The 20,452-nt window shown below is 30.8% G+C and overlaps 2 protein-coding genes across 5 annotated transcripts; one reads left to right on the top strand and one right to left on the bottom strand.

The window, feature by feature from the left end:
* Window positions 1-13,626: 13,626 nt before the first annotated feature.
* Window positions 13,627-16,735, top strand: LOC129291416 (uncharacterized). 4 transcript variants are annotated; one of them, XM_054928741.1, is made up of 3 exons: window positions 13,627-13,891; window positions 14,890-15,833; window positions 15,980-16,735. In XM_054928741.1, the coding sequence occupies exons 2-3, from the start codon at window positions 14,917-14,919 to the stop codon at window positions 16,506-16,508; spliced, it is 1,446 nt and encodes a 481-aa protein (XP_054784716.1). In that variant the 5' UTR covers window positions 13,627-13,891; window positions 14,890-14,916; the 3' UTR covers window positions 16,509-16,735. The 4 variants fall into 4 exon arrangements, with proteins under 4 accessions (XP_054784716.1, XP_054784715.1, XP_054784714.1 ...); XM_054928740.1 differs by having other exon boundaries at window positions 14,886-15,833; XM_054928739.1 differs by having other exon boundaries at window positions 13,627-15,833.
* Window positions 16,736-18,525: 1,790 nt separating this feature from the next.
* Window positions 18,526-20,277, bottom strand: LOC129291302 (uncharacterized protein At4g00950-like). Its single transcript, XM_054928588.1, has 2 exons — window positions 19,482-20,277; window positions 18,526-19,009 (listed from the first exon to the last, which is right to left on the bottom strand). Exons 1-2 carry the CDS (start codon window positions 20,094-20,096, stop codon window positions 18,920-18,922), a joined length of 705 nt encoding a protein of 234 aa, XP_054784563.1. The 5' UTR covers window positions 20,097-20,277; the 3' UTR covers window positions 18,526-18,919.
* Between the last annotated feature and the right edge of the window lie 175 nt (window positions 20,278-20,452).

Here is a 20,452-nt window from a genome sequence, read left to right as displayed (position 1 = left end):
TATCATTAAAATACGTTGCAATTTAATTTTTGTTAGAGTGATCGACTTACATTTTTAGCATTTTATTCCCCTCTATACGAAAGAAGGGGTAAAACAAGAAGAAATGAAAATGAAGGAGAAAGACAAGTGGAACGGGGAAAATAATTAAAAAAATCTCCACAATTATATAATTTTTATTGATTAAAGTTTTAAAAAAATATCTAAAAGTAAAGTAATATAATTTTGCAAAATTAGGGAAAGCCAATATCATTTTTCCTCTCTTTTTTTAAAATTGCGTAATAATCTTTAAAAATAAAAGAGATAACTACGTAATTTTATTACTATTTAAGTCAAACCTATATAATTTTATTTTTGTTAATCATTTTTTGTATAAATTTAAAATTTAAAGTACATGCTTAATCCCAACAAAACCATATTCGCGTCATTTATACAAATGATAATGATTGGAGGGTAGGTATGATAAGCAATACTGTATTATTGTCCAACATTAAAAATATGCAATAAGTGATAAGTTTTAGTGTTTTACATCACTTTTTATTTCTTTCACACTTCATCTAATTAATTGGTTGATTAATTTATTACTTAAGTACTTTGGCCTATCTTGTCAGTCTCAGTGGTACCAGGTTGAGTCTCAACCTTGTTAAGTAGAAAAGGTTAGATGATCAAACATAAGGAGGCTCTCCTCACACTATTTATTGCAAGAGAATAATTCCATATAGTACTGTGTAAAAGCCTTGTCTCCTGAGTCTCTTTTAGGAGGGGTCATCCCATGTGGGGCTCAGAGAAAGGTGTGTCCAGCACGGCAAAAATCTAGGAGGAAAAGCCCTTGGTGAGTTGGGGTTATTACATAAAAATGGTACCTTTCATGTAATAATTCTTACCCCACCTATTAAGGGTCTTTTAAATTGGAGCCTTAACCACTCGCATAACGAGCTCATCTTTCCCTAAGATAGTACTGAGTTATTCCTCACCTCACCAAATAGGTTTTTTAAAATCTTTTCAGACTCGAATCTCTAATCTCTATCACCTTAAGGATAAAAAGAAATGTAAAAGTGAGAGTGAGAGAGATTAATAAACAAAAAAAAAAGAAAGGGGGAGGGCGGATCTGTGCGTGCATATGTGTAGACACATATATAAATAAAAGAAGAGAAATGAAGGTAAAAAAAACTATGGGACCCACACTTTTTTTTTAATACCCCTCACCTCTCTTACCTTTTCTCATTTCTTTCCTCTAGCCTTTTCCTTTTCCTTGTGCGTGGGCAGAGACGAAAGAACGCAAGTCGCCAGCGAGAAGGGATCTAAATTTTAAAGGTTAGGGTTTCAAATGGAATATTTAGAGTGTAATTTTAAACTTTTTAATACTATTTAAGTATTTTAAAATTTTTTCTTAGCCATCCTTTCTCTTTGGTTTTTGATTTTATAGTGGTAGAAAATTTAGGATTTAAAAGAGGAATGAATTTATGTTGAATAAATGTGATTGTTGAGATTGTTAGTAGTATAATAAATATTCTAAAGTATAAATTTATTGATGAGCTTTGAATTTGAGACTTATGGATGAAACCCTAGACTAGATTTTTATTAAATCCAAAAATATATGTTAATTTATTAAAGTTTAAATGATTATTTGGGATGAGAAATGGATTATTATAATTATAGAATGATGATTCTAGACTTGAGAATCATTTTTAATTTTTGGGTATTTTTAGGTGCCAATTTATGAAATAAAAAGAAAAATTTTGATAATAGAAATTAGTTTAAATATTGATTTTAGCTTATTAATGTTTATTGATGACTAAAAGAGGAGTTAAAAATTTTACTTGATGGTACTAACTCTAGATTTCTATTAAGATTGAGATTAAAAATTATGTTATATCCTCTAATTCTATTATTAGAGTTATTTTATTAGTTTTAATAATTGAAACTAATATTTGTAAATAATATATTATTGTAGATTGTATTGTTGGTGAAGATTATGGTGGGAGAGAAATTATAAGGAATAATTTATTGAAAAAGCCACAAGGTAACCATGCTTTTAATTTTTGCTTAGAGTTGCTTCAAGTTAATTGGGTGATTATTAAGAAAATTATAAATTATTTTTGAAAAATTACCTTGTTATGTTTATGAAAAAATTGTGAAATTATGGATATGCATTTTGAAGTATTTTTGCTAAGTGAGATGTCATATTATAATATTATTAAAAATAAAAAAATTGTAAAGATTGTAATATTGTATAATTATACAATATTGTTATGAATTTATTTGATTATTGTGGGAGGTGTTGGAAGACTTATTGCTGTTGTTGTATTTATGTGCCACGTGATATGCCTTTATTGGAGCCCAATAGGTAGCTTATAAGGGTTCAAACTAATCTACTTTTGACCAAGTAGTTTAGCACCGAGTGAGGGTTACGGCTCAAGGTTAATAGAGAGAGATAATGATGATTGTTTGTTATACATTGTAATATTTCTTATATTTTTTGTTGGAATTATATGATTGTTGTTTTCCCACTTAGCAATCACACATTTAAATATTTATATACACTATCATAAATTGGCATTGGTTATTGAGACTTTTGAGTCTTATTATGTGATTAATAATTTTCAGGAGAAGAGCCATAAGTGACGCATGGAAGAGTCCTTAAGGCTTAGTGGTATAGATCCACTGTCTCTTTTGGGTATTTGATTTATGATTTTTTTAATGTGTTATATTGTCAATACTAGAGCTTTTTGTTTATTAATAATTATATGAATGTAATGATATAATCATGCCCTTCAAACTATTTCTATTTTTAATACACCTTGGATAACTGTAACCTTAATATTTGATTTACTTAAAATGGTTTGAAATGGCATGATTATGAGGCCAAATATTTGATTTGTTTTGGAAATTAATTAAGTTGTTTATTTTAGTGGTTGGTCTATGGTTTGCATTTGTTGGGAGTATATGGATGGAAAAATGTTATTTAAGCCTAATGGCATGTGGGAGGTAAAAATTTATTTGAAATGTTATATTGTGCAAGCTTAAGCCAATTATTAAATTTATTTTTATATTAAATTTATTGATATAAAATGTGTTAGGTGGCTGTAATCTAACTATGGTTATAGATGTACATTAATTGCATAAATTTTTTTTATTATTTGAAAAGGGTAATAGGTGGTTGTAAGATTTTAAAAATACATAACTACTATTTTTCTTTGTTCTATTATGTTCATCATATTCTCAATTCTAAAAGGAATCTTTTAAGCCTTTCACATTTATTTTATTTTTAATTGATTGGGATCTCAAATTTTAGAAATGACAATTTAAGGAGTTTAAATTTTACTTACCATAATTGTACTTATTTGTCTAGTTTAATCTTTTCTACCATGGTAGTTAATTTAAAAGTTGAAATATTTTATAAGTCTATATTTTATCATTTCTTACCATGATAGTGTTTTAAATTATAGAATTATTTTCAAAAAAAAAAGATAAGTTGACTTCTATTTATCATGATAGACACTTTTTTACCATGGTTGAGTTAACTTATTTTTTTTAAAAAAAATTAAGGTGTTACAATTCAGCTGCTCGTGTCTCATTGAGCCAGACGTTGTCATGTGGGCTTGAACAAAAAAGGGCCTAGCATGTAATACAAGTTGTTCCACTTGAGTAAAACGCAACTGGACCTTAGCCTCAGCTTAATATTATATATATAGAAAATTAATAAAACACAAGTTTTTGTAATTGTGTTTGGGCAAAATTTAAAGGGACTATATAAGACCACACTAAAAAAATAGCCCAACATTTATTATCTTTTGCATCATGATCGATTTATTATATTTGTCAATGATATACCATTATATATAAACTATAAATCCCTTATAATTTTTAAAATTTTTAATGATAAACTCCTTGTATATCAATAATAAATCTTTTGTATATTAATGTAAACTAACCGTACTTTTAAATTTTCAAAAATTTAGTCTATATTTGCTGGGTACAAGATTTTTTTTTTTCAGTGAATGAGCCAATTTAACCTAATTTAAATTACTCTATTTGGCCTGGAAGTTGTCAGAATTACAATGTTAGCCTAAGAAAGTTTTTGAAATTTTAATTTAGTCCAATAATTTCTAGAATTATTTTCTTAGTCCGAATCTCTTCCAGAACTATAACTTTGCCCCTAGACACTATTCAAAATTTCACTTAAGTCTTATATTTTTCTCATTAATTTCTAATAGACCACAAGGACTATTTAGTTTATCATGGAGGTCACAGAGATTATATTGTATTGATAAATAGACATATCTCATAGGTGTAACGTTAATATAATTTTTTTTAGGTTTTAGACTCTTGAGTATAGGCATACAAAACCTATAGTACATTAGATATTTGTTTTACAGAGTTTTATGTGAGCACTTATAAGTATGAAAATGTTTAATGCATTTTCAATATGGAGTTTTGTGTGAGCAAGTCTATATCATATGAGAGCCTTCTGGGTGCATAATTAATAATAATTACATGACTAAAATTTTCTTGTTGGGAATTCTATATTATAATTATTTATGTATAATTATTATTTCTCATTTTCTCTTTTACAATTTTAGTTTCTATTTTATAAACAACTGTCTTTTGTTAAGGCACTTTATGAGACTAATTATGATTATTTGTGAGAGTTCTTAAGTATGTATCTTACCATTTTGAGAATTATTTGGCTATGAGAGAACCTGAACTAGAGAATCTCTCTTTACAGTCTATTGCTTTTGACAAAGCCTATCATCAATATTTGCATAAGTCCAACCAAATATGTTTGACAGCGATTAAATTCACCATTGAGTAAAGGAATGAGGGGGTGATGTTTTTAACGATAATATTGCAATTGAATTGAAAGTTGTCAGTAATAGTATCTCAAGACTACTATTATTTGATGCTTGATAGCAATCAATTATGATGAGACATTAGATGTTATGGAGTATATCTAGAATTTGTATGGGGTTGACTTAAGAATATTTCCTGATCTATAAATTGCTACAACATAAGTATGAGTTAGTGACATCTTCTTACTTCTCATAAGAAAGGGGAGAAATTGATTTAACACCCCAAATTTTCACACTTATTTTTTGCAAATTAATGGTTTGATAAATTATTTTAATAATTTTGAACTCCTACAATAGTAAAAAAAGTTATTCTTATAATAAAAACATTTCATAAATAGTCCACCATGATAAAAAAGGTCTATCATGGTAGAAATATTTAAAATTAATAAATTTACTTGACCATGGTAATTAAAAAAAATAGTCATTAAATATTTCAAGTGTACACTCCTATTACAATTTTAAAAACATGATCTTGTGAGCAAATAGTCCACCATGATAAAAAGAGCCTATCATGGTAGAAAGATTTAAACATAATAAATTTAATTTACCATGATAATTAAAAAATAGTCATTAAATATTTCAAGTGTACACCCTTGTTTTAATTTCAAAAACATAGTCATGTGAGCAACACTTCACAAACCATACTTTTACTATAAATACCCTACTTAGGCCCAATTATACTTTTTCAAACATTGATTACCACCAAATAAAATTTTATACTTGATCAAAATTTTATTTCACAAATACCTAAGGCTATAAGGGACAGATAGAGTTCTCTTAGCATATAGAATAAAATAATTCATAAATAAAATAAAATAAGAAGGTTGAATTATAAAATGGTGTCCCATACATTGAATTACGTCTTAGGTATTTCTTCGGTCGAACTTTCTCTTGTAAAAGTTAATTACCATGAGGAATGAGACTTAAAAATCTCAATAACCAAATATTAATGTGTAATAATGCACATGAGGTAATTAATCATGATATTGCTAAATGGGCAAATTGGAAAAAAAAAACAATTATCCACTAACAATTTGAACAATTATTTAATTAGCATGATTGCATATTATATCCATGTTACACCATGCTCAAACACTAAGTCGCCCAATCAAAAGTGAGTTGGACTAAGCTACAAGCCGTACATTATTTTCAATGAGGGCTTACCACGTGGTAATTTAATCAAACAAAAATTTCTACCAAACAATTTCTATATACTCCGGCCAGTTATGCATTTATAATAACCAAAAAAATTATTTAAAATATTTTTATATCAATTAGACAATTTATCTCATGTTTTCTGCAGTATTAATATTCACAAAATTTTCATAATTATAAATTTAATCCACTTGAAAATTATTTTTGAATAAAAATATACATATATATTACTTCAACAAAAATAAAGATTTTTCAAATAACAAAACAAACACACAATTAATCACACAAACACATACACTACCACCCATTAATAATGATTATCTCATGTTTTGGATAACAAGTTTTTTTATACAGCACCTCTTTCACCACTCTCTTGGACAATACAATCTATACAACGATTTAATAATATATGTATAATATCAATTTCATATAAATATTAATTTTTACATTAAAATTAATAAATAATTCTAATTTAAAAAATTAGAAAGTTTAGGCCTAATTTTCACATTAACACTATTTCAAAGTTAGTGCCTTATTTAATTTTTTAAATTTCTTTCTAAAATTCTCACACTTTAATAGACTATACCTAAGTCTTAAATCAATCATAACATCAAAATTTTATCAATTTATTTTCTAAAAATAAATTTAAAATTTAAAAATTATCTTCAAGCCTCAAATCACCATTTCATATCCTTAGAAAATATTTATTCATACTTAAATGAATATCTAATAATAAAAAATTTATCACAACATCTCATATCTAACGTAAACTCAACCATATTGGTCTAGAGTCTAACTCAAAAATTTTTAAATTTGAGTTCCAACCTTAAAAAAAAGTTCTTCAGCACTTATTACACTCTTAACAACCTTGACATTTATTTTTAAATCATCATAACTTCATATTAACTATCCTATAGAAATATTTTAATAAAAAAATTTCTATTTATCAAAATAATGATACTGTTAAATAGATCTTGATAAGTGAAAAATATTTATGAAGGGAACTTAAAAAAATGGGAGTCATTATTAACACCTAAATAATCTGAAAAGTTAAAATCTTACCTAAATGTAATGAACAATGCTGCACAAAAGTTGAAATGAAAAGAAGAGGAAGAGGAGGAAGACTGTGTGAAAAAATGAGAAGGAAGATGTGATATTCATAATACGACGTGGATCGCTAGCCATTTATTTTATTATCATTATATATCATTATTATTTTTAAGGGAGTAAAAATCATAACCACCGAAAGTGGTTTTGACTTTTACCCTTTATTCCTTTTTTTAAATATATTTATTTTTAATTATATCATACTTTAAACTAATAAATATTTTTTATATGACTCTAAGCCTACATTTAATCCATATTTAAATATCTAAATATGTGATTAACTTCAAATAATTTTGAATATAAATTTATTTATTCTAAATCTCAAAATAATATGAATTCCTAATTTTGAATTCTCAACAAAAACTTAAATTTCACAATTTATTTATTAACTAAAGATGAGGATGTTACATTGATGGATTATATAATATTAATAGTAGCCTATAACAATAATAACCTCCAATCCGTAAGAACCTCCAATATGAGGGGTAAGGTATTTCAGGTTACAATTTTCTACAGCTCATTTAATTGGGAGTCGTTAGACTTAGAAAAATTACCTCTTATTGTCATCTCATTTGGTCTATTAGTTTCTTTGTTTTGTTTAATGGACATTAGAGAAGGAATGATATAAGGCCTTGGAAATATTGTCCTTTATGGGCTTATAAGCTTTGTCAATCTTAATATTTTGGGCATGTAAACCCTTTATATTGTAAGTCTTGTCTTGTGTATAATGTTCTATTATTAATAAGGGTATTTACAAATAAATTAGTAATATATTTCTAAGATTTAGATGTAATGATTGTGTGCTCGCCTATAGTGGATCAAATCATGACAGTATATTGCTTGGGATTATATTTGAAGATATTGTGTTAACAAAAAATTTTACCCTATAAGTATGTCATTGTTAATGTAAATTGTGTTTAAAATTTTGGAATTATTTGCAAACACTATTGGTTAAGGGTGCAACCTGTAAATAAGAGATTACTATTATTAGTAGTTGGTTGGGCATTCATTTTGACAAGTTTGCAAATAAAGGTTCTAATGTTTGGATGTTTCTTGTACCCATTAGATATGGTGACATTAAATACATTTTATTGTAACCCTTCTGATAAAGTCTTAATCCATATTAAACCAGGTGCCCAATAATCTGGTGTCCGAAACAATATAAAATAAATTATTTGTATTAGACGATAATCATAAGTGAGATTTTCAATTAAAAAAACTTAATCTTGAAACTTATTAAAGAATTCATCATTTTCTATTGCATAGAATCAAGAAGGTGCTGAGTTTATTACTCACTATCAAGTTAATCAAATTTAAATTTTACTTTCAAGTAAATAGTGAAAGTTATAGGCCTAGACTATTAGCCTACTGGTTAAGAACACCACCTTTATCTAAGCATGTTTGTTCATCAACTTTATTTTATGAGGATGACATTGTTAGGCATCCACTTATTAAAATAAAACAATCTATGAAATATACTAAGGAGTTAATTTTATTAAGATGTTCTCACAGAGTTTGTATACGTGTAATACCTTATTAGAAGTAATCATTCATGATTAATCGAGTGAATAAGGTATAAACCTTTCTTATTGAGAGTTACAAGGTATAAACCTTTCTTGTTGTACATGGTAAGGGCATTATCATACTACTCATGGATTTTATTATAATTTGCCATTAAATTATCTCATATGAATCGTGACTTGAGGGAAGGAAATTGGCATACCTTAATAAGGTAGTTTTGTATAATAGTTAAGAACATTCAATGTGCAATTATCTAAAATCATCTCTAGGAATGAGCAAGTCTTCAGGTAATGATATATGAAGTTTGATGGGACTATTAGCTCCTTTTAGTTTTATTTGAAATACTTTAGATTTGTGTATTTGTTAAATGTTTTGAGAAGAGCAATATTTTGCCTCTTATGCTTCATATTAATAACCAGTTACTAGCTGGTGATTAAGTGAATGGGATAAAATACTCATAGTAGTGCCACCTTGATGTAAAATATTTTGTTAGACATGTTTTATTTAAGGATTATTATCCATTTTAATAAGTCTATTAATCCTTGATTTATCTCAGGCAACCTATTTTAATTAAATGTTTAGAAATCAGGTGCACACTTTTAGTTTGGTACCTATTTAAGGAGTGCAAAGTTGCTTAAGTTTTAATGTTCTCAAAATAAATGTTAAGGAGAATCATTTTGCATATAAAGAATTCTGTACGCTTTCACTATGAATAATTCTAAGGATGTTAAAATATGCACTGATATTTGATCTAGATTAGCTTTGAGTACCCCTTCGTAAATGCTTACAAAATCCTTGCAAGAAATTACTAAATGATCATTTTGAAAAATTATTGTATACTAAAAGGTACACCATACTTAATAGTGGTTGTAAAAATTTAGTCCTCTTTTTTAGAATTGTGGTTATAAGGATTAAAAGATGCACCATATATATTCTATGATATAGAGAAGAACTATCTTGTAAAAGGAGTATACTATAGACACTTAGTAGCTACCTTAATATTGGTTGTATATCACTTATTGTTAAGCCTTTCATTAGACTATATAGTTGAGAAAAGTATCATTGGACATGCATTTTGTTGTTTTCTATGACTATTAATATGATATTTTTTTCTACCTTGAGATTTCTCTCAAGGATTTTATTAGAGAAGATTATAAACACTTATTCAATTCACATATGTGGTAAATACATGCTTATACATTTGTATGACTAAAGGCTTATATATGTGAGTTTTATTGATATTTTGTAATAACCTTGATTTAGTAAGAGTTGGAGTTGTGTCTTCTTAAGAGAATTTGATGATTTAAGGTCATTTTGCTATTATGCTTAGTTTTGTTTCAGAAACAATGAGATACTTTATATTATTTGTTTCCCTATAGGATTCAATGTAATTTTAATTTATGCATCTTATATCACTTGTTTTCTCTTGAAATTCAATGAATATTGTATTGTTTCTCCACTAAATTTTAGTTTTGGTTCAAAAATATTACAATACTTTATGTTATTTGTTTCCCTATAGGATTCACTTATTAGTATTAGTGCACCATGTATCACTTGTTTCCCTACAGGATTCACTGGCTTTGTGTTGTCTTTTATAGAGTTGTGGTCGAAAAACTTACTTTATGTTTAGTTTAGTTAAATACATCTATATCATTGTGTCCTCATAAAATTCAATGACTTTTTTATGGTACATGATATATTTCACTTATTTCTTCATAGGAATTAGAGATCATATGATAAAATTTTCATATGTAGTTCTATTAAAATTATGAGACATTACATTCATGTTTAATATTACTTGCTTCCCTATAAGATCCAGTGACTTGTGAAGTTTCATTTTTTTAAATTTTATCATTGGCTTAATATTATTTATTAATGCAATCTAAATGGGAGATTGTTGGAATATTTATAAAATATTTATATATTGTGGATTTGTATTAATTAGATATCGAGCCCAAAATAAATTAGTTTTTATAATCTTATGTAGACAATGATAGGTGTATCACATAAGTGAGCCTAATAAACAAATACCCAATCTATAACCTTATAGCAGTCAGTTATTCTATATCTCTTAACCGATCGAGTCAAAGATAATGAAAGATTAATTAATTAATTAATTATTAATGTGGTTACTGATATGATCTATATAATGCAATTCGTTAATAACCAACATACACAACTCTTTTCCAATCTTTTCACTATCTCTACACTCTCTAAAAAAACTATAAGGGCCTAGTAAGTTGTGTGTTTTCTTACACAAGAGGTAATCAAAAAGTCATAAGCCATGATTCTCTAAGCATGCATGCTAACTTCTTATCTTATTTAATTATATATATTGAGATCCTAATTATTTGATGTAATCAAGGAATCATAAGCCATGAATTTTTTTGGTATGCATGTTAACTTTTTATCTTATTTAAGTTATATATATTGAGATCCTAATTTCAACAAATCATGCCTGAAGATGATGATGATGATGATGATGATGATGATGATGATGATGATGATGATGATGATGAGATGTTAAAAAAATCTCTAAAAAATGATGGGAAAAATACTAAGAAAAACGTTGGACAAGTGAACTTTGTGGAAGAAATGATTACTTGTTCTCTCACTGTGGTCCCAAAATTCCTCACTTTCCTCACTCAAGGTCCTTACCTATCCTGATGTGAGTGTTAATGTCCTTCTTATTCATATATAATACTACATCCTATTTAAAATATAAGTATTTTCTTTTAGTTATTATTAGTTTAAAATATAAATAGCTTTGTATTTGTTAAAAAAATGCTATTTTATCCATTATATTTAGTAATCCAAATTCTTGTATTTGTAAATTTATGACTTTTCCCTCACTCATCATAAATTGAAACTAAGGATAAAAAAGAAAAATAATGTATATTTTTATGAGAATAAAGTTTTATTGATATGTGAATTATTTTTAAAAGTTGCTTATATTTTGGATCAAAAGAAGTAAATTATTTGAATGTTAATCTTCTCAAAATGAATATGAAATCTCACTCCATTCAAGCTTTGTCACTTGTCCAGCATAATTTCTCCAATTGCCATCCCCTCATGTGGAAACTATCAAAGAAAAATAGATATTGCCATGAAAGACTAGACTGTCATGTTTGAGTAGATGTTTAGAAAAACATATACATCAATCTACTAGTTCACTAGACATCTATTGACAACTTCAATCTCGTGATATTTAACTATCCTACAAAAGGTGTAAAATTTTTAAGAAAAATAATAATAAAATCTCTTTAAAATATATAAATAATAATTTAGTCTCTCGAAATATCATAATTTCCCTGAAGTCCTTAGAGATTTTTTTATCATTAATGAATTTATATAAATTACTAAATTACCCTTGTTAAAAATAAATTATTCATAACTTTTTTTCTTATATTCACAACTTTTCTTTTTAAATTCGCAACAATGCAATAGCAAATTACAACTTCGCATATTAAATTCTTTATTTATTGTTGCATTATTGTAAGTATATGAAGAAAAGTTGTGAATCATTTATTTTCAATAAGAATAATTTGATAATTTATATAAATTTATTAATGATAAAAAAGTCCTTAAAAACTTCAGAAAAATTATGACATTTTGAGCAACTAAATTGTTATTTATATATTTTAAACAAATTTTATTGTCATTTTTTTAAAATTTTATAGGTTCTGACATGATTTGATTTCTTATATTTTCTTATACAATTTTATGTGGCTTTTACTCAAAATATACTTCATCCAGTTCAAAATATAAACATCTATTAATAATAATATGTATATCAATAAAATCATTATTGCCATGAAAATATATGCATATATTTTTTTTACTCTTAGTTCTAATTTATAATGAGTGAAAAAAATGTCATAAATTCACACATGCAAGAATCTAAATTAATAAATATAAAAGGTAAAATAAGAAAAATATTTTCTCACAAATACTAGGCTGGAGGGACGAGGGAGTATTTATTATGATAAATTCATGCACTGATCCTTTTTATACTCTTGACATATAAATTAAAAGCGATAGAACAATCCATTGTCAAGGGGGCAAAAAAAAAAACTTAGTCCAGGTTAATGGAAAATCTAAAATGAAAATATTATTAATTAGTTTTAATTGATTTGAAGGAAAATCTAAAAGAATGGCCTGTGGATTTATTGCACCCACTGATTAATGGGAAATCCTGGAGCAACCATTAGTAGACCTCAGTTGGAGAACCCTCCGTAACTTTACTTGCTTCGACCAAAATCAAAAGTTTTAATTAATAATTATGAAATAAAATGCTTTAATTGCAAAATCATCTTGCTCACCAACCAAAACCATGAAAATCACCTCTTCAAGTCATTATGATTTGTGACTCACCAACATAAAAACCATGGGCACACCCTGATTATCAAACTTTTTGTTAACGTATTCACCAACTTTAACGTCTTCTATTGCTTTTTCGTTTCATATTATATAATATATTATGCTTCCATTAATAAATTTTTTACATACACTGTATAATCCTCTTCCTAGCATATGACTGTATGTTTATAAAAGATGTCATTCCGCTTTTATCGTTTGTCGACCTATCCCATTCATGCATAAATTCCATAAGTTAACTATTAAGAATGAGTTGCTGGTTTAAAAAAAGAAAAAGTATATATATATATATATATATTAATTTTATTAATAATAATAAAAAAATCTGGCTAGAATTAAAAAATCAGGGGCCCATCCGCTCTCGTATTTCCTATCCTAGGCGATGGCGTGTCCCTTGGATATTGGATTTTTTTTTTTTTTTTTTTTTGCTTTTGAAATGATAAAGTTCTTGTCTGTAGAGGACCAGTAGACAGCCATCGGATTTTCATGCAATTGCCACGTGTCACGTGCTAGTGATCTCATCAAACTTGTGAGTCATTCAGAACTTGCGCGACTTTCTTGACGGAGAGATGATCAGGATGAGATATAAACGGCGTCGTGTCGTTCATCAACTAGAGCTGGCTTGTCCCTTCAACGACGCAAAAGCAGAAAAAAGCCTCTCAAAACCGACACCAAAGAATGATAACGAATACACTCAGAAAAAAGCACGCAAATCTTGGCCTCTTCTGATGAGCGTCATGTTCGTCAGCTTCATCTTCTTCCTTTCCCTGTGATGATTCATTTGGATCCCTGTTCGATCCTCTTCCCTCTGCATCTATTAGTCTTCCCTAGTTCGCTCTTCCTTTACTTTCCTTCCACTATATCTGCAAATTGCTCTCTTGGTGCATCCTCTCGATCCTTCTCCGTGCTCCTCTGTTTTAGTCCGTTTTCTGTCTTTCTTTTCCTTCGAGGATAGGCTTGTTTCATACTTCCCATGCTTTTTAGAGTGCTTGTTTCGGGGCTTCTTTAATTGATTGCATATATCATATGAATATACTCTCTTTACTGCTTGTGTTCTTCCTCTTCCTCCTCCTCCTCTTCTTCTTTTTAATATGGGTGTTTATAGATTTGACGGTTGTTTTACTCTCATTTCGACTACATATATTCAATTTCTCGGTTATTTGTTCTCCGTCCCATTTCAAGTTTGCATGATAAGATTAAGGGAGGGTGTGAGAATCTAAAATCTGACTCCCTTATAACTATCATAAAAATTGAGGCTTTGTTCCGAAGTGGAATTTTACATTGCAGTTTCAGATGATCTTCCCTTCCATTCTCTGCTTTTTTAATTGTTGTCCACCAAATATTTGATAATAAACTCGAGGAAAGGTTTGTTATTATTATTTACCGGAGCAGATTTGGATGATTGTTTCTAGTAGTTGTTGTGGAAGCATTCGCCTTATCTTTCTTTCAAAAAAAGAAGCATTGTTCTTGTTGCTGCTGGAACACAATCATCCTTATATTATTGATCTGTTTTAAATTTGATGACAACAATAGTACAGAGCTATGTGCATGTGCTGAAATGCCGTCACTATTACTCGTTCTGTTTTATTTTGGGTATTATGCAAATAATATGACCCCCCACACCCCCAAACCCCAATATTGTGGTCTTACGCTATATTTGGTCTTTAAACACTCCTTCTAGCTGGTATTTAGAAGCTTTCTACTACTTAGGCTTATTGGCCATACATCTTGATACTTGTTACATTATATGTTATTTGTGTGTCGGTATATGACTATGTAATTGTGAACTAATTTCACCTGTTCCAAGTGATTTCATCATTTCATGGCTTATACGTTGCTTCACAGAATAACTCTGAACATTGTTTTCCATTTGAGGCAGTGATTATGAAGGAATCTTAGGTAAGTGATGGCAGCAGCAGAGGTGAGGGCTGTGTGGCAGAGAACTGCTAATCGTTGTTTTGTCCAAGAAGATGCGAAAAGAGCTCCCAAACTAGCATGTTGCCAACCTTCATGTGCAACACCAAAGTTGGATGATGCAGAACCAACCAATGCAGCATATGAATCAGTTAACGCTGCGGTTAATGTCATGCATTTTAACCGAAAATCTTCATTCGCCAATCTATCCCCTGACTCAAGGTGGTGGTTGCAAATGCAAACTGACTATGGGCATCAAAAGAGCACATTGCATCAACAATCACGTGCATTAGATGATGAACCAGAGATGCTGAAAGCTAGTGATGAAGATGAAGTATATGAAGATGTTACTTGCTTTGGCGATGAGGAGTATGATTCATTTTATCATTTGGACTATGATTTACAGGTTGATATGATGAAGCAAGCTAGTGAAGACAAAATGCTTGGGCGACCTAGTGAAAAATCTCAGGCATTTGCGCAACTGATGGATATGACAGGAAAACATGAGACAACGGAGATTGATAGTGTTGGTTGTTCAGTTTCCAAGCAAATGGATGAGTTCAACTTGGGCTTGGATTGTTCTTGGACTGACGTTGATAAGTCTGAGCCATGGTGGCAAACTACTGATAGAGATGAGTTAGCTTCCTTTGTTTTAATGAGATCACTCAACCATATTGAGAATTGTGATCTTCCTCCACCTCAGAGGAAGTATGTAAGAAGACATCCATGTTCTAGTATTGGTGATGAAAAAATAAGGACATCATGTGCTAATTGGGAGACGAAGTCCTGTGGCTTGTCCAACCTGACTACACATGCTCAAGGGAGTTTGGGTTCACAATTGATGCATGAAAAGCAACAGACATCAGCTAATGAAAAGGTCTCACATTGTGCTTCTGAAAATTCTTCCAGGTAAATGGAAAATAATATCAATCATCTAGTTGTAAATACTGAAATTTCACTTCCCAAATCTGTAAAAACAAACGCATTAACAAAATAGATGTTTACTTTCTAGTACAGGTTTTGTGTTAATAGGGTACAACTTAAGCATGTTCCAGGTTTTCATGGATGTTAATATTACCATATTTGGACTTGCAACTTCGTAACAGTCACACTACCATGCACAAGGATACCACACAGGAGCAGCAAGCTTTTGGGGGAGATCCGAGCAAAGCTCAACTAATGGAAGCACTGTGCCATTCTCAAACACGAGCGAGAGAAGCAGAAGCTGCAGCGAGACAAGCATATGCTGAGAAAGAGCAAGTTGTCAGGCTCATTTTTAAGCAAGCGTCACAACTTTTTGCATATAAGCAATGGTTTAGGTTGCTGCAGCTAGAAACTCTGCTAACTCAGATCAAGAATAAGGATCAGCCTCTCTCAACTCTATTGCCTATGGCGCTTCCATGGATGACTTGTGAAGGAAGAAATCTGAGGAGGAGAAGGCAGAAGTGGCCCAAAACCAGACGAGAAATGCCATCAAAGGAAAATATCACAACATATGCTGTTGCATTTGCTTTAGGACTGTCTATTGTTGGTGCTGGCTTGCTCTTAGGATGTTGTGTGGGTTGGATGTTACCTCATTTGTAGTTTTGCTCTTAAATGATTTGAAATATAGTCCCGCTTTTACATGTAGATTAGTAGAGGGGAATGGGTAAACAGAGAGAGGGGCTGCATTTGTTGTGTTGCATGTGTGTATTCACCCTTGTAGATTTTAGTTGTCCTTGTCAAATATCTTGAGTTGTCATCTAACTTGTGTGATGAATGTTACATTGAGATTTGAGATGTGAAGCAGAAGCAACTAGTTTTTGGTTCTATTTGTTCAGTTTTTATTGGCTTCCATTATCTATCCCCAGAAGCCGCAGATATGTCAGAGAATGTGGAGCACCTACATGTGGCCAAAGAATATTTTCTGAAGAACCAACAGTCATAAAAGTAACAGCTGAAATCTTAGAAATTAAAATCTGTCCGAGTTTACATAACAGAGTCAAGTTTTCACGAATTCCTTGCCATTACAAATATACTTTTATCTACAAAGTATAGGGTTCGTGTTACTTTTATTTTTTTATATTGATGATTGATGACAAGAAGTAGTTTCTGTCTGCTTCTAATTTAAACTACAACAAATAAATTTTGATGCTATAAATTTCTTATTTTATTGCTTACGGGAACAAGTTGAAGGCGGTTGCTGGTAATCTGGATTGATGTATTTGCGGGTTACATTTACTATCAGCTTAGTGTTTTACTTTAGGCGTCAAACTCTAAACCTCATAGGAATCGGCTTATGATGTGCTAGATTTGTGATATACTAGGAACTAAGTTTGTGTATTGGTGGATTACATTCTCCAGGGACCCAAGTTTACTTTAGGCATTAACACTCATAGGAACCAGCTAAGTTTGAGATACAATATCAGTTGGACCACTAGGGGGAAAATGGTCATTTGCTATAATTATAGTATTGACGATGGGCATACCATGATGGCATTGGTTCATCTCATGACATCACGGTCATATATAATTAGAGGGAGGCCGAAGCAAGGCATCTTCCAAGTTTGATTAGAAAAGACAGAAAGTACTACGTTTCTACGTCTTTTTTGCATTTAGCACCCTATCATGTCACGTGAGCGGATCCCACACCCTTCATTTTAGTGTCTATGCATCCTCATATTCCCTGTGACCCTAGAAATCAACAGTATTTATGTGCACGTTATCATTGGATAATAATATACTCCTCCAATTACTTTTATATATCATTTTTATCAACCTCTATATCAATACAAAAAAATATAAAAATTAAAAATATATATAATTATAAATATGTTTTTTATATAATAAATTTAAAAAGCAATGTCATATTCTTTTTTTCTTATAAAAGATAATTTTAAAAATATCTTTTAAATATTATTTAAAAAGCTGTATCATAACTTATAAATAAAATCAAATAAAGTTTTTAAAAATTAAATAAAGTTTTTAAAATGTGAGTTATAAGTGAGACCAAAGATAATATATATATATATATATATATATTGGCCGAAAGTCATTTCCTGTGAAGGTTTCTAGTCTCTACAAACAACACCCTCAACCTGATTCAAAGCGATGTGAGTGTTTAGTCCGGCTACAGCTCCGCACAAAAAATATTGAACTTTCAGTGGTTTTCACTTTTCAAGTGAATGCGAGTAGAATTTAACATCCCTGTCACCTCGGCTTCTCACTCTTCAGTGGGATCAAAGGGAACGATTTTGCCTACTCATTTTCGAGCTCGTGAATTCTGTCAGATTGGAATTAGCATTAATGGCCACTGCATTACACAGGCTCAGAGGATTTTGAAAGAGGGCTGTGGTTTGATTTTGTAACTTGTAAAATAGAGCTTAGCGTTCAACAATGAAAATTATATTCCAAAACTATATAATCGTTATAGAGATGGTTCTCAGCATTAACCCACACACATGATACACACACACACACTCAGTAGTGCAGAGATAACATTTATTTACTCTCTGTATTTTTCAACAATCAGAGAGTCAAGGGCGGTGGTCGGATATCTCGTGCAAAATATTCAAAAGGAATTATGAAAAGGACAAAAATATATACAATAAGGAACAAACTATTAGTAGAGAATTATTGATTTGCATTGCACCGTCATTCGAAAGAGGATATTTCGGGTTTGAGTTTCCTCTTAGCTGTACGAGCCATATAACACATATAACACAGATGGGATAGGTCGGAAAACCTGTACAACCAGGTCACATGGGAAAACCTACGGCTTCCACACTAACAAAAATCGAATCCTAAGCCTTACATTACAGCATTGTGTTTTTGTAACTGTGGATGAAACTGGTCCTCAATGCCACACCTCCAATAACTGAGCTGTCATCATCTTCCATAAAAGGATAACATTGTACAGCCGACAGTGGATAGTTTGACACAGCATTACAGAATTGATTTTGACCCGACCATGGTGCCACAGACATTAAAATAAAATTTAAAAAAAAAAAAAAAAGCTAGAGCTTAAGTTCATACCCACTACCACCTTTCCTCTGCTTCTTAATCCGCCATGGAACCACCTGCTTCAAGTTCTGTGAGATTGTCGTCTGCAAAATTGACAAGAGACCACATACCAAGTACCAACATTAATCAAGTGGAAGTCCTCATCTTTGCAATTTTATTTGCGGAAAAAAAAAGTCCACTACTTTTGAGAAAAGTTTCCAGCTTCATCCACCAAAATATATATATATATATACATAGGACCCATCTAAAGAAGTGAAAATCTAGATTTTACAGTATAATCAACCAAGTCCTCCAGAAACAACTGGCCTTTAATTGCTGTTTCTCTTAAAACTGACGTTTTGTTTTCAGTTTAGCTAGGAATTAGAAGAATTTGGCAAGAATGTCACTTCAAGTTAGAACTCTTTAGAACCTCATTCCTAATGAAATTGATTTTGTGTACAGCACATTGAAGTTAGTCTTTCAAATACGAATTGCTGCAAAGCCATAACTTTTTACAGGATCACACGAAAGCAGAATTCTAAAACAGGAACTATCACAGACAGAGTGAAAACTTACCCAGACGCAAGAATTGGCTTGGAATGCGCTAGGAAAGCTGCCAGATCGTTTCATCTTGTTTGTCCCTCCACAAATAACACCAGCATCATCATCACAGTCCCTATTATCAGCAGAAGATGGAAAGACATAACTGCCCCAAGACACTTCTCTTCTGACCCTCAAACCCTTCTTCCTCCAAGACCCAAACCACCCTCCTCCTTTATCTCTGAGCCCTCCTCTGTTGAGAACCAGAGCTCCAAGCCTACCCTTCTCATCACTGAAAGAACCCGCCGCTCTGAAAGAAGGAGGAGAGCGAAAGCTGTCGCTACTCCCAGAAGAGCCCTCCAAGACGGAAGTGGGTGAGAGTAGTTTGGTGAGTTTGGCTTCAAAGAGCAGTCTTGGAGGCAAATCCAAGGACTTTGAGGGGAGATCACAAGTGGGGTTGTTGTCGAAGGGGACGAGAGCAGTACAGGGCCTGGGCTTTCCAGGCTCTTCTTCCCATCGGAATGGGACTGAAGCTAAGGTATGGAGTGGAGGCGTGGCGGCGCCGGAGTGCTCCGGTGACGGCATGGATGGGACTGAGAGCAACAAGGGCAGTTTTGGTACAGTGTTATGCTCTTCTGCATCGGAATTCATATCTCAGTTTCTTCTTTCTTGCCTTCTTTCTCAGTACTGTATCTCTCTTTCCCCTTGTGCGTGTGTGCGTGAGAAGGAGAGAACAAGGGAGGAAAGGAGGGGATGAAGCTGAAGCCGTACCTTTCTCAGCAGGAAATGTTGATTCTTTGACTCTTTGCGTCACGTTTTAGCCTTTCTGTGGGGGAAAAAAAAAACTCCAAAAGAAGCGCCCTTTATCGTGAGTTTTTCTTTGTTGTGCATAGGACAACGTGTTCCTACAATCTACCATATTCATAAAATAAATTAATATAAAAAGAATTATTCCATCATGAAATTCTTTTAAAAAAATTGTATAACTATGTAAGTAAAGTTTTAAA

Source organism: Prosopis cineraria, unplaced genomic scaffold, assembly GCF_029017545.1.
Source record: "Prosopis cineraria cultivar Desert tree isolate PC_DT_omini unplaced genomic scaffold, ASM2901754v1 PC13, whole genome shotgun sequence".
Lineage (NCBI taxonomy): Eukaryota > Viridiplantae > Streptophyta > Magnoliopsida > Fabales > Fabaceae > Prosopis > Prosopis cineraria.
This window is presented reverse-complemented; position numbering and strand designations above follow the sequence as displayed.